The sequence below is a fragment of the Passer domesticus genome, chromosome 5, assembly GCF_036417665.1.
Source record: "Passer domesticus isolate bPasDom1 chromosome 5, bPasDom1.hap1, whole genome shotgun sequence".
NCBI lineage: Eukaryota > Metazoa > Chordata > Aves > Passeriformes > Passeridae > Passer > Passer domesticus.
The window spans coordinates 10,879,873-10,895,113 of NC_087478.1; the positions used below are offsets into that span (position 1 = coordinate 10,879,873).

Here is a 15,241-nt window from a genome sequence, read left to right on the forward strand (position 1 = left end):
GTATTTGACAGCAGGAGTTTGGGGAGTGCCTGGAACGAGCACCCATAAGGAATCTTGTGAAGGGAGGACTGATTCTGCCTTCTGACTAATCTGCATTTACAAAGATGCCTCAGCTCTACCTCAGTTTGCTACAGCTCCTCACCCTCAAGGCATAAGGGCATCCTATGCATTAGTGGCAGGTAGAAACATAACCACTAAGAGAGGCAGTTGAACTGAATTATTTTTTGCAGACCCAAAAATAAAACCAATCTGTTATTATGAACCTTTATTAAGCGGCTCACATTTCAGTATAAATCACACTAAAAAGATTCTTAAAAAAGATATTTACACTACAGTGCTGACACATTTAAAATGAAAAAATTGGTATAAATAAGCTCTATGGAAAAGCCTGGAATTGTCAAAAAGAATTCTGGCTCATCTTACAAAAAATATATATGTTAAATGTCAGCTCTACTCTAAAACCTACAACTCAAAATTATTTAAAGACTTCTTTATGTTAAACCTGCAGTGTTTACAGTGCATCTGGCCCTAAGTGCTTTGATACTTCACAGTTATGGACAGGCACTGAGGAATGTTACAAAGCTACATAACTATTTTCTGTAACAGATGCGAAGACAAGTCACAAACTTGCCTCACAATTTATGATCTTTACATTATTACATCATTAAGTTTAAAAAGGAATTTAAAACCATATATACAAATTCAGCACAAAAAATCATCCTCTCTTTGTCCATGCAATTTTGGATATGATGAGCTAGGTTGTCTTGTATCATCTGGATGTACGTGACCTCCAGAGCACAACTTGCCTTGTAAGTCCTTGTTGCCGGTTTCAAATTTAGAATCCATTTCCAACTTCAGTGATGTCAACTCAGCGTGACCCAGCCTAGCCTGAACATTCTGTCCCCCGACATCATTAGGTGTCACTGTCTTTTCAGCAAGATCAACATTCATGGGTTCTTCTTTGACTCGGAGGGATGCTAGAGGTTCATGTTTTATCGGCAAAAACTCCTGCTGCAGGTACTTGGTCTGCAGAGCATCTGGACATTTGGTGTCTTCGGAGGTATCTTTGCTCACGGTACAAACTCTGTCAGTCTGAAGTCCAACAACCGAAGACGTGGGGTCTGCAGAGGTCCCTGCTTCAACAGTATTTGTGTTTTGAGAGAGTTCTTCCTCTGAATGGTAGAGCTTGAGCCGGATGTGCCAAGCCAAACTACACACAGCTGAAACTGTTTTGAACTGGTGCACAACATTCCTCGGGATGAAATAAATGTCATTATCAAATAACTGGATTCTGGCGTATCGAATGCCTTCCCTTCGCAGCTGATTAAGCTTTGCATCGTCAACCCACTGGACACACTGTGGGGAAAAGGTGGAGGAAAGGTGAAAACTGTGACTTGGTACTCACAGGACACTGACCATCAGTTCTTAGTGTGCTTACCTGTGAGAGTGGAGGTTCATGCAAATCTAACTGCATTCGCTGAACTACCTCCAAGAAGTCCTCAGCATGAAAACAAATTACATCTTTGGTTATACGAGGCTGCTCAGACCTACAGAAGAGTAAGAAGTGCACAGTAAGAGGCTGAAATTGCCATGCTGCAGAAAATAACAAAGTCTGCAGGCAAGGATAAAGCAAATTTTTTAACTTAAAAAACCCAACAACTCTACCATAACCAACAATAAGAAAAAAGTTGATCAGAACAGTTAATTCTAAAACACAACCTCATTAAACTGGGCAGCAATAAAAGGCCAACAAAACACACTATTTTTCATTTCTATTTTTAACTGGCCTCTTGGCTGCCTAGATGCTGAAAGGCAGCTGTCCCAGATACACTGGGCTTACTCTGTCAGCACTCCAACACAGTCACCTGAGCATGCAGCACTGACTGGGAGCACTGTGGCAACCACTGCTCAGCATCTCAGCCTCCCACACCTTGCTCAGAGTAAGGAGTAAAAGCTGAACCTACATTAAGCTGCCACAATGCCAGTAATCAGCCAATACTGGCATTCTCCACAAAACATCCCTTAAAAATACATCCCTATTTATGCTCACTAGAGAGAGCTCACAAGAGCAAAGTCTGAATAAGGCTTTGTCTCCATATTCAGATTGTTAGGAGAAACATCTCTAGTTCCAAAGCATCTCTCCCAAAGAAATACACACCATTAATACAGCTCCTCTGGAGACATCATCTAGAATCAGCTCACAAAAGGCAAAAGCATCTACAATCCTTATAACTTCTTGATCTAAAGGCCAAACTCTGTTCCTCATCGAAAACATGTAAAAAAAAAAAAAAGCTCTACATACTGCTTTTGAGGGATGTTTGCATTTTAGAAGGATTTTTTTAAAATTTAAATGTGATTATACAAAGATTTCATTTACAAAGGACAAAGCTCACCTTGGAGTAGTTTTGCAAGGACAGTTTCTCAGCCAGAAAGGACCTGGTCAGAGATTTCTGTCCTTCCCCCTCTGGAGTCCCCAGGCTGATGGGAATGCAGCAGGGAATGCCGCACCTCTTTGGCCTGCAGTGGGCACAGGCTGCACGCCCAGGCACTGCCCATGGGGAGCAGGGAGTGGAAACAGGGATCAGAACCCACTGTGCCCTCCTCCTGTCCCTCCTGGTGCCTGCCACCCCTCCAGCACATCCCTCACCCCACCTCCACCCCTCCAAAAACGGGGTACAAGTCAGACACAGGGGTCTGGGGAGCAGCTGATGCAGCAGAGCTGAAACCTTTCAGAATACAAGAGATATTCAAGAGCCCATTTTAAAAGCAAGATGAGCACCTATTTTTATATAAGGATATATATGTGTGCTGTTACTACTGTTCTAGGAAGCAGGCAATGATGTACAGTTCATTCAGGCTTTTTAAACATAGGAGACATGTTTATTTTATTTAGGTCATGGCCTCAATAAAGCAAAAAATAACCAGTCTGAGCCTATTTTCAGGAGGAAAAAAAAATCCCAGATCAACTATTAAAAGTATGCTAGGGAGACTTTTCAGACCACATATTTTACTTATTAAAGATTAAAATGTGTCTCTGTATTTTGATCCATACACTCAATTTAAACACTGAAAGCAAAAAGCCTCAGAAACACTTCTAACCAGTGGTGTTAAAAACATTAACTTCATTCATCTACCTTTTATAATGCAGGTATTTATTTTTAAAATATTAATTTGCATTTGGAGACCCCAATATCTGAAAATGAAGTTAAGACTTAAAATCAACTGAAAGAATATTTTGCACATTTAGAGAACTTTAATCCAAATTGATGTGTTCTCCCAGCAGTGTCTGTTCTGGTTTATGCATGGTCATTCCTACTCTCAGTCCAGATACATCTGTCCAAGGCAATGATGGATCATCAGCTCTGTACTGCAATTTTGGCACAGAACACACAAAAGCATTCCTTTTGCCAAGAACTGAGAAAAAAATACTATCAGATAAAATCTGCAAATGCAGAATTTAAAATTATCTTTAACACAACTTTGAGATAATATTTTGCAAAACCTTTATTTTAGGTATTACGTACCTAACCCCAAGCAAAAGTTCAGTTAATGTCCAAAAAGACATTAAATGAAAACAAAACATAAGAAAACTTCAGGAAAACCCATTTAAACCTCTACTAGAGAACTGCTAGAACTGGTTTTGGCAGTATTTTTTGCCCCTTAACCTCATTCTTCAAAAGGATTGGATTCCTTTTGCTGTGACTTTTCAAAACAGATTCAAAACTAGAGGTTTCACCATTAATATTTCTGGCCTAATGCATAAAGACTGGCAATATATAAGAAATTCCTGTGATCATACAGAGAAGCACAACTTCAGTCTCTAGAGCACAAACCTGAAAGTTGCTTGCTAAAGCACAGATTTCATTTTGCCAACAACAATGCTACCAAGTGCCTTTTGCTGTCCCTGTAACAATCCACCCAAATATCCCACATAAAAATTGCATAAATTACCATAATTAAAATTTCACTCGGACTTCTTAAGTTCTAAAGCTTACTTGGTATCACCTATGAAAATGGCATTAAGTAATCAGCATGAGCACACCTGCATTCATCAGATTATAGTTCAATCCTTAAGATGTTTGCTAGCAATAGTCAGAATTCGTCTGTAAATTGTAAATACTCAAAGCAATAAAAAGAAGATCATAATACATTAATTTTACAAAATATCTCAATCAACATCCTGTCACACCTGGGAAAAGACAAATATTTTTTCTTCTTCAAAATACAATGTTTAATTATGGTGTCCTCTAGCACTATAATCTGCTTTTTGCTTTTCAACAGTTCTGTTCTTGTCTGTTCTTAAAGACAACATTTATCCCACCTAGCACTAACACTCATCCCTATCCACTAGGAAATAAATCCTACTTTGTTTAAATCTACAGCAACTTATAAAGCCTTCTTTTGCACACTCAATCCATTTTTATGGATTTAGTTCAGGCAGCCCAGGAATTGTTTTATGTTCTCCTCACAGAAAGCATTATTTTTACGTACATTATCCCGTCATTAGAATGTGCATTTTTACTGCCATAGTGCCTTCATCACCACAGAATACCTTCAACTTTTCAGATTTGTTCAACTACTCAAACAGATTAAAAAAAAGAAACAAAAGTGTAAACTTTCAAAACTTTCATTCATGTTGTTTCCTTTAAAATAAATCCACCCACAGATTGCAAATTACAGCAAAACAAATACCTGAAATAATTTTAATGTGCTACATTAATCCATGATGCTTCATTTTCATAAGCCCTGATTAGTTCTCATCATGTAAGTACAAGTGGCTTTTCAAAATTACACTAAAGTGGAGAGGGAAAGCAGGAATTATAATTTAGGCTGAATCAAGCCTGAAACACAACTTTTGTTGTGTTGCTTGTGTTGTATATTTTACTTCTCTCCATCCATCAGTCACAAATGTTTTATTCTGAATTAAAAGATACATTCAGTCTTTACACTGAAATGAAATGCTGATATTTCTTTTTTATTCCTCAAACTGAAGGACTTTCAAGTATGCTACAAAGCTATTGGATGAGAATGGGAAGTTCCCAGACACTTAAATTCCTATCAATTCAACTTCTTAATCTCCACAAACATCCAAGTTTGGGGAGTGGGGTTTTGTTTGGTTTCTTTACTTCCTCTGCAAGGAATGTGCAAAATGTAATTAAAAATACTCAGATCTACACAGTTAGCTCTTGCCCTGCTACCACTGCTCAGTTTTAATTCACCACAGCACAGTCAGAGCAAGCAGGAAGTTGAAGGCTCCCACTGTCATCGACCTGAAGAGGAAGGAAACTGAAAACCTCAGAGCCCAAGAGACAAATAAATTAACATCTGAACAATCCAGTTCTTCCCCAACAACAATTATTCTACTTTCTATGTCAGTGAACTCATGCACTGCAACACAAATTCACATCATTTTATCCAAAGGGAATTCACTCTTCTAATTTCTAGACAGACTCAAAGAGAAGAAGGTATTTATAGTGTGTACATATGCAAAGGTAACCTCCAAAACTAAGGTCATTCTTCACAGTCTGAAGACGCTGAAAAACGCCTCTTCGATCTGGACCAGGAAGCCCATGTGGTTATGGGCTTTTTTTTTTCTATTAACATGAAAACAAGCTTCAAACAAGGCACGTTTCATTTCCTGAATCTCACACAGGAATTCTAAAGACATAACCAAAAAATATTGCCCAACTGCCAACAGGATTCTTCCTAGGTGAGCTTCCATAAATAAATCAAGGTTATAACAACCATGACTTGGGAAGCAGAAGCATAAGAATTCTGCTCTTCTCCAGACAACACAAAGAACTGCCAGAAGGTCCCTCTCCAAGTGCACCTCTGCTGCAGTAACAGCTCAAGCCTCTATGCACCACTTGAAGCAAAATGAAGTGTGAGGTGTTTTTACATCTAACATGACCTCAGTAACAGCAACTCAGTCATAGCTACCGAACTGTCACTGCAAGGGACCTTTCTGGTTTCAGCCACACAGCAAAGCCACATGCAATTAAAGAGGGCAGACAAACATCTAATGCTCAGCCAGCACCTAGGAAGCCTTCATCAAATCTTTAATCCTAGATTAACCTATTCCACACTCCCAATTATAAATGGCAATTCAGGCAAACATTTTTCAGACACCTGGGTGAAGCCAATCAACACCTACCACTCCCCACAGTGCACAGCCTTCAACACTCCCACAGCAGCCGTGGTCTGTCGCTCAAAACCTTGTCCTATGTGATCTGCATGGGCTCGGGTCCGGTCCTCAAAGAGCATTTCACGGGGTTCACTGGTTCGAGGTAGGTACTGCAAGTTTTTTATTTCATTGGTAGTTCTGCATAAGAAAAACAGTAACAGTGATATAGAAACTTCTCTGAATTATCTAGTTCCCATCACAGCCAATAGGATTGCTCATTTATGCAAAAAAAACCTCTTTTCCTTATTTCGAAATTATTTTCTTGTAACTCAGTTTGTGTCCATTTTCTCTGTTCATGTCACTGGGCACTATTGAAATAAGTCCTTTTTATAACTTTCTGTGAAGTGCTAAACATACTGATATGATCCCACTGAGCATTCTTTTCTCAAGAGTAATTCCCAGTTCTCCCAGGTCACCAGACACACTCCAGTGTGGCCATGTCTGCCTCAGCCTGGTGAGCCCAGAGCTGGGTGTGATACTGCAGATGTGTCTCACCAGTGATGGGCAGAGGGGAAGAACCCTGTCCCTCCACCTGCTGTGCTGCTCATACTTGAAATGGCAACTTCCCAGGGTGAAGGTGAGACTGACTACCCTGCTGTTCCCCAGGCTTTGCTTCTTACCCTTCTAAATGACTGGAGTGGCTTTTGCTTTCCTCCAGTCCTCAGGAACCTTTGCCAATTGCCATGACCTTGCAAAGACAGTGGCCTTGCAATGACACTGGCCAGCTCCCACTGCCCTGGTGGGATGTGACCCATCCCAGTAGGTCCCACGGGCTTGTGTCTGTCTAATCCAGATGTCTAGGAAGTTTCTTAACCTGATTTTCCTCCACTGAAGGCAAATGTCCTCTTACCTTGCTCCACTCTTACTGTCTCCAGGACAGAGCATTCCTGAAAGTAAATCTCACTACAAAAGACAAGGGCAAAAAAAAAGCCCTATCTCAGCCTTTTCTGTGTCCTTTGCCCCATTCAGCAAATGCCTTCAGTTTTCCTAGTCTTTCTTCTACTGTCCACATGCAGTGGAAGTCCCTGCTGCCCTTCACATCCCTTGCCAAATTCAACTCCAGATGGGCTTTGGCTGTAACTGCATCCCCTTCATGGTTGGACAATGTCTCCATACTCCTTCTGAGGTGCCTCCCCCTGCTCCCACTTTCGTACACTCCCTTTTTGTGTTCTCATTTTGAAAAGAGCTCCCATGACAATTCCTTATGACATACAATACTCAAGCTCTGCAGAGGCTCTCCCTACTCTTCAGCTGGTTCTTATACCCAATACCACAGCAAAGCTTAAAGATTTCATTTAATGTTGGAGTTGTTACCTTCAAGGTGAGAGAAAAGCTCCTGTCCCCAGAGGTCACAACACATCCACTCACATGTAACAACAGGGGTATATCAACTGCAGTCCCATGGCATATATCAGTAATTGCATGTGTGTACACATTTTCCTGAACTTTTCACCTTGTATTTCTACTAAACCTCCAAAAAGGACAAGCACCTTGCTTGGCCAGACAGTAAAAATTAAAACAACAAAATTGGGTTTGGAGGTGAAGATTTACAACAATTTATATTAAAATATAATATCAAACAGTAAAAGCTTTGGGATAAAATTAATTTGTAAAGAAAACACTAGTGATGAGATATTTACCAAGTAAAGTAATTCAACTTACCTCTTCCTTTTGAAAGGTGACTTTGGCATGTCAGCCACAGGGATCATCTGCTCTCCTGGACGTACCCACATAATGGGACCATCATCACTGTCTTTACGACTCTCTAATTTTAAACTAGAAAGTGTTCCCCATGGCAGTGTACACTAATGGGAAATACAAGCCACAATTTTCAAGTGAGTTATTTTAAAATATGTATTAAAAGCAGTCTTTATCTCTCATGATGAAAGCATTTATTAGAACACTCCATTATCTAAACAAGTATCACTCTCTCACTTTATTATTATAACAGCACTACAGAGCATGTTGTCCCCCTTCTACCAGCCCATTCCCTTCTGTTCTTACTTTTAAGAAGGGTGATTCTTCCAACATATCAAGGAATTCAGGGAAGTAATCCCCCACTTCCTCATCAACTGCTCCAACCAGGCTGATCTGTCTCATTGGGCCAGCTCTATACGTACCATGAGAGTATGTTCTTTTTACCTACAAGTAGAATATGACAACAGAAGTTATACCGAGTCCTCCACTGTGCAAAATCCACATCCAGTGAGCACCTGGAATCTCTATGCTTATGCTTTCTGAGATAAAAAGAAAGACTTATTTTAGTCCTTCAGTCTCCAGTGTATTTAAGATTATTATGAAGTCAATTACTAGAAACCCAAAGACAGAAGATCTTATTAAACATCCACGGCAATATGTATTTTATTTTAACACCTGAAGGTAAACTGGAGTAACTGTTTATTGCCTTTCAAGAAGATAACACTCCAAACCAGTAACTCTAAAAAGATATCATTGCATGTTATGCTTAGTAAGAGTCTTACCTGGATTACTCAAGTCTAGCTGAATTTCTACCTTTTCTCTTGCAACAGGCAGAGCTCTGAGTTACAAGTAATTTAACTCTAAACATTTCCTCTGCTACTCATCCTCCCAGTACCACCTCTCTGTGAGCACATTAATTGGAGCAAATTAGTGAACACAAGGCTCATGAAGAGTTTGTACAGAAAGCAAGACAATGACCATCACTCCATTTTTGCTCTGCTAGCAGATCTTGTGCTCCCTTCAGACTTTAATGGCTGTAGCATTCACCTCTCATGAGAGATCTTCTACTGTGAAATTTGAACAGAAACACATTGTTTTAAGGTTTTTTCAACAATCTGATCTGTTGCATTAGATCACCAAAATACTCAGGCATGAGATTGATGAGGATCATGTTCACTTTAAGCTTCTGATTTCCCATTTAACAGGCTGAAAGACGCTGGCATTATGAGGTGAAATATGAACAGATCAGAATGGAGCAAAGAGCAGATGGATTACTGCACACACCAAGTAAGCCTCCTGTATGGCACCTCTAAACACTCTATCCAAAGCAAGAAAAGCAAAAAAGTGCAAGGAAAACAGTTAATGAAATACTCTTAGCTATGGTCCTCACCCAAACAGACCATTAACATTCCCAGCAGTTATGGCAGTGCAGAGGAGAACTAACAGCAGTTCCCGAAAATAAAACATGGAACAACACTGTGCCCTTCTGAGAAACTCAACTAATGTAACCAGACCTTTCCAGAAATGTAGAACCACTGTTCTGATCATCCCAGTCATTTCTCATTCCTCCCAGCAAACAGATTTATGGCTAAAAGCAGGACTTTACAAAATGTCTTAGCTAAGTCCACAGCAAGCCATCACAGACACTGAAAAGAACAGTCCAGTAATATTCCCCCATTTCTCAAATCCTTAGTCATACACTCCTGCAGGTTTTTATTTTCTGGTTTTTTGCAGAGACAGCTGGTGATTTTGTGATAAAATATCACCAAACATTAATTTCTGCTGAACTTGCATCAGCTCAGTCCTCAGCTACATGTGCAGTGGCACAACACATCAGAACTTGTGCAACTACAGTAATGAGCATGGAAGAACCCTAAAACCACTTTCTGAAGCCACAGACACCCACAAATTTGTGACACTTTATTATAAAGCCTAACATACAAAAGGATATTTCTTCCACTGGCATAAGTAGCTTAGTATTCCACCACTCCAGTCCAAGATACTGGGATGTGTTTTCTCCTACATCCCTGATTAAAGAGAACCATTTTTCTGCCTTTTTTCATGCTTCTTTATGCTACCTACTACCACTCTCCCAAGTAACAAGTGATAAGACAAGACAAAATGGCCTGAAATTGTGTCAAGGGAGGTTTAGATTAGGTATTAAAAACATTTCTTCGCCAAAGACGTTCACAAGCACTGGAATAAGCTCCCCAGGGAAATGCTGAGTCACCATCCCCAGAGGCATTTAAAAGATGTGTTGATGTGGAATTTAAGGACATGGTTTAGTGATGGATTTGGCAAGACTGGGTTAACACCTGTACTCTTAAAAAGGTCTTGAAGGTATTTTTCATCCTAAATCATTTTATGATTTATATAGAATACAATACACTGGTTGTGAAACTACTCCAAGTGAAAACTCTAAAAATTCTCCTAAAAATACTAAGTTACACCTTGGGAAAGCTGTGAAGCTTCCAGCTGGATCAACCCACCCATTTGGCTTATATGCCACTAGGTGCTGGTAAAGAAACCTTAAGTCAGCAAGTATTTAGCTGCAGCATAGTGCTTGCATTAAGAAGGATCAATTAAGAAATTTTTCATTTGTTCCAAAAAAAACCCATGCCACTGAAAGTTAAAACTGAAAAATGAGCACAACTTTTTCAAGCATTGTTTGTCCAACCCCTTTCCCCCCCAGCTCTCCCTATCAACCACCCTCCCCTTGACCACAAGGCATTACAACTGCTTCTCAAGATCCAGCTTAGGTGAAGAAATACCAACATGAATGCTTAAATAATGTCAAAGTTACAAACAATGAGTGGTTTATTCTGCCATCATATTCAGAATCACATCATTGCAAATACAGGATGAAATGTTTGAGTGATTATAAACTCTGCAGTGGCTTAATCCCAGACAGCAAATCTTACACCCTCTGCTCACTCATCTCCCACTCTTGTGAGACATGGGAAAGAACAGGAAAAGCAAGGAAATGTATGGGTCCAGTTACACAGAGTTTATTCAGTGAAGATGAAACTGAAGAAGAAAAACCACCAAGTGGTGTTCTCCACCACTCCCCAACTCCCACGAGCAGACTGATGCCCAGCAGTCCCAAGCAACAGGCATCTTCCAGCCAACCCATCAGTCCCCTCAGGTTTTTTTGCTGAGCATGATGTTCTACAGCACAGAATCTCTCACAGTCAACAGGGACCAGCTGCCCCAACCACGTCCCCTCCCAGCTTCTTGCCCACCCCAGCCTACTCACCAGGGGGGTGACACTGCCAGTGATGCTCAGCAATAGCCAAAACAGCAGTGTGTTACCAACAGTTTTAGTCACAAACCCAAAACACAATCCACAAAGAAAATTAACCCATCCAGACCCAGTATAAGCAGGAAATATATCCATGTTGGTGATCAAAGAGGAAGATTTGCTCTTTTCCCTTCTTTCCTGATAGCATGAGGTCCTCTGAAGATGGACAGGGAGCAAGCCTAGGGAACTGATCTGAATTTAATCTAGGAATTACCTAAAAAATTTCTCCTGTCTTATAAAATAATAAAAATATTAATAAATACATAGGCCATAAATAGTAATGCCTGACCAGAAGGAACATGAGAGTTTGAAAGATGAAGCAGCTGTGGACAAGTGAAAAGCAACTCCTATCTCATCTCTTCCATGAACTGGGTTGTAGCATCCTAAGCTCTAGTCTTAGAGCAGAAGTTCATGCTTGAACTACATTACCTTAGGTTAGGCTAAAGGCTTAGAAAAACATGCATAAAAAGGTGAGGTTGTGCTTAGTGAGGAGCTAATTTTCACTCACTCCCAACTTAGACTGCTGCTAAGTAATAGTGTGAAAACACCAAACCCTCTCTGATGTTTGACCAACCACAAACAAAATTAACCCTAATAAAGACAACAACCAAACAAATATAACCTATGGCATATTAGATAACAGCAACATTTTCCCCTCCTTTTACTGTCAATATCCTTTGGCTGGTTTGCTCACAGGAAGAGAAATAGATTATTCTATGTATTTCTAAACTCACAAAACCAATACTGATGTATTAAAACCAGTACTTATCAAATTCTATATTAAATTATGCACTGACTGCTAACAGAGTACTAAATATATGATTATATATACACACACACATATATACACCTTCTATAAAACAATCTTCCCAGATGCAATTTCACAGCTTAGAATGTGGCTAGGTTTTTGGAATTCTACAGACTTGCTCAAAACTGAAACAATTTAAATGCATAATAAAAGGAGAAATCAAGGATATGCTGCTCTTCTAGCATGTGGTCAGGAATGGACACATACAAATCACCAAATAAATGCAGTATAATACCATGGACAGGTAAAAGAGATAGAAACAAAATAATAAATACGACATTCTAACTTTTTGCTTCTCATGTAGCTTACATTTGAAGTATGTCACCTAAAAACACACAAAAGGAGACTGTGTCATTCTCTTGCATCACAGTAATGGAAAACTGTCACAGTTAAACCACCACTGAATCCACAATTAGCAAAACTTGAGAATTATCTGCTTCTGTGACTCGCACGGCCTCAAATGATTTTTTAATGCAATAGCAAATGTTTTGACAGAAATGTCTTGGTGTCTGACAAGAATCTGAAGACTAAATGCAAAAATACATACATACATATATATTTATATATAAAATACCATAAATATATTTAAGCTGTATCATCCTACAAATGGAAACATTTTAGACACTACATGTTAAAGATTTCGTGTCTGAGTAAGTCACAAAGTGGAGGGAACAATCCAGAGAAAACATGTATTTCAAGAGAGGAATTTAAAAAATGTAAACTGGGGCACATAACTGAATTCCTATTTTTAATATAGTAGGGTGTGGGTTGTTGTGTGGTTTAGAAGGGTTTTTTTTCTTATTTGAAACGTTATAATTTTCCTGGTAGAATTTTACAGTTTAAATTTATTTCAATTTTTCATCTTTAAAATCAAGAAAGTCTGGGGAAAAAAAATGGCTTCAGAGAAAAAAATCAACAACAACAACAAGCAAACAAAATTATCCACAAACTGAACTCAACTTCAAGAAACCCATGAAGTCCCACCAAAGACCAACAACAAAAGCCAAGAACATTACACCATCTAAGAATATGCAAGGACATTGAGGGTTTTGCTGCAGAAGTGCACCAGCAATGCACTTACACACTGATGTCTCAGAACAGAAAACCTCTAATTTCAGAGTCAGAGTTGATCTCAAACACTGCAGCCATGAAGAGGCCATTTCCATTGCTGCGAACTTGGTACATTTCAGTGAAGTGCCCAAGCGGTTTTCTGTTCCTTGCCAACTTCATTCAAATCCTTAAATGCTTCTTTATACTTCCAGTTTCAAATGGGAGCCAACACTGAACAAATATTCATCAACACTGCTCTGATTTCACAAATACTCCTTAATCTGTTTGGCTGCTTTTTACTATTAAACCACATGTACTTCATACTACTCCCTTCACTTTTTTTCCCTTTTTTAGATCAGGGTTTTGGTATCAGAATGGGATGTCTTGACAGTTCTGGTATTACTCAACTGTCATTAAAAACCTAAATTCAACAACTAGTTTTTCCCAATTGGAAGTATCTGGAAATGCAATCTCAAGATTTGATCAGCTTAAAAGCAAGAAGCAAATTCTACTGAAAACAAAGTTCTACTGAAAAATACTGAAACACAATTGAAAATACATAGTTCCAATATAAAAGAATTCTCTCTAGAACACAGGAAAATAACAATATATGGAAATAGATACTACACAAATCTTTAATGATAAGGAAATGAAGCACTAAATTGAGATTTTCTTTTAAAAATATTTTCAGCAATTCCCCTCAAATACTAAAGGAACTAATGATTTCAAGCAGGATTTCACAAATTATTAAAGAACTAAACAGCAAAAACCTCTCTGCAAAAGAAATGTTAAAGAGATAAACAAGGAGGACAGCAAGCAGAAGATAATATTGAGAGGATAAAAGAGAAGGGAAACGACAAGCTCTGTGTACAGAACCTGAAAAAGTGAGGACAACCTCTCACATAAAGTCACATTACAAACATGAACTATCATTACTATCACATGTCTTCCTCCAAAATACTTACTTCATTAATATTTGACTATTCAGTGTCTATCACAGCTAGCATGGCAACATGAATTTATTCCAAACCAGGAACAAAATCAATGAAAATGGTTTCTCTGAAGATGCAACTGCCTGTTGTTATGGAATGGGGCTGATTGTGTAGACCCACAGTCATCCTTGAGCTACCTTTAACATATTTAATCAATGGAATTTGCCAACTCCGTAATAAAACCAGTCCCTCAAGAGTATTTAAGTAGTTCTGATGGATTAATGAAACAAACTCCACCAGCTCAAGAAGCACCACACCTTGGCACTAGAACATGCAGCTGGGAGGAAAGAAGGAATGAGGACCTTTTCTTTTGGCAGAAAATCTTCTTTAGATTGGCTCTGGCCATTTGTCTAATTGCACACTGTACAGCTGGAATGACCTTTCCTGAAAGTGAATAGGCTGAATGATGTGCATCCTCTCATACCTACAGCACAAAGGCAGTAAGGTAAAACAAGACAAAGCTTTAATAAATCAGTGAGAACTGCAAGAATCAATAAATCAATAAATCAGTGAGAACTGTGTGGTGCAGTTGACACAAGGGAAGGAAGGGATGCCATCCAGAGGCTGGGAAGATGGGCCCTGTGGACCTCATGAAGTTCAACAAAGCCAAGTGCAAGGTCCTGCATGTGGGTTGGGACAATTCCAAGCACAAATGCAGCATGGAGAATCAACTGAGAGCAGCCCTGGGGAGAAAGACTGGGAGGTGCTGCTGGCTGAGTGGCTGCACATGATCCAGCAATGTGCACCTGCAGCCAAGAAAGCCAAACGTATCCTGGGCTGCCACCCCAGCAGTGTGGGCAGCAGGGCAAGGGAGGGCATTCTGCCCCTCTGCTCTGCTGAGACCCCACTGCAGTGCTGCAGCCAGCCTGGGGTCCCAGAACAGGAAGAGCATCAACCTGTTGGAGCAAGTCCCGAGGAAGGCCATGAAGATGACCAGAGGCCTGAAGCACCTCTCCTATGTGAGAGAGGCTCTTCACAGACAGACTGGAATTGTTCAGCCTGGGGAAGAGGCTCCAGGGAGATCTTAGAGCAACCTTCAAGTACCTAAAGGGGACTGCAAGAGAACTGGAGAGGGACAGTGCGCAAGGGCATGTAGGGACAGAACAGGATGGAATGGCTTCAGATAGGAAGAGGACAAGTTTAGCTATTACAAAGAATTTCTTTGCTGTGAGGGTGCTGAGGCACTGGAACAGGTTGCCAGCAAAGCT

The 15,241-nt window shown here is 39.7% G+C and overlaps 1 protein-coding gene and 1 long non-coding RNA gene across 3 annotated transcripts in view; one reads left to right on the top strand and one right to left on the bottom strand.

Moving 5' to 3' along the window:
• Positions 1–250: 250 nt before the first annotated feature.
• Positions 251–15,241, bottom strand: part of RSBN1L (round spermatid basic protein 1 like) — a 42,313-nt gene continuing 27,322 nt past the window's right edge. For both annotated transcript variants that reach the window (XM_064421917.1, XM_064421916.1), the window contains 5 exons: positions 8,189–8,326; positions 7,847–7,989; positions 6,155–6,322; positions 1,439–1,547; positions 251–1,356 (listed from right to left, as the gene is read on the bottom strand). In XM_064421917.1, the coding sequence (XP_064277987.1) occupies positions 703–1,356; positions 1,439–1,547; positions 6,155–6,322; positions 7,847–7,989; positions 8,189–8,326 (1,212 nt within the window). In that variant the 3' untranslated portion in view covers positions 251–702. The remainder of the gene's footprint in view (positions 1,357–1,438; positions 1,548–6,154; positions 6,323–7,846; positions 7,990–8,188; positions 8,327–15,241) is intronic.
• LOC135301645 (uncharacterized) lies at positions 7,887–14,730 on the top strand. The gene is made up of 3 exons (XR_010363418.1): positions 7,887–8,019; positions 9,088–9,169; positions 12,867–14,730. It is a non-coding gene; the product is annotated as an uncharacterized LOC135301645 (long non-coding RNA).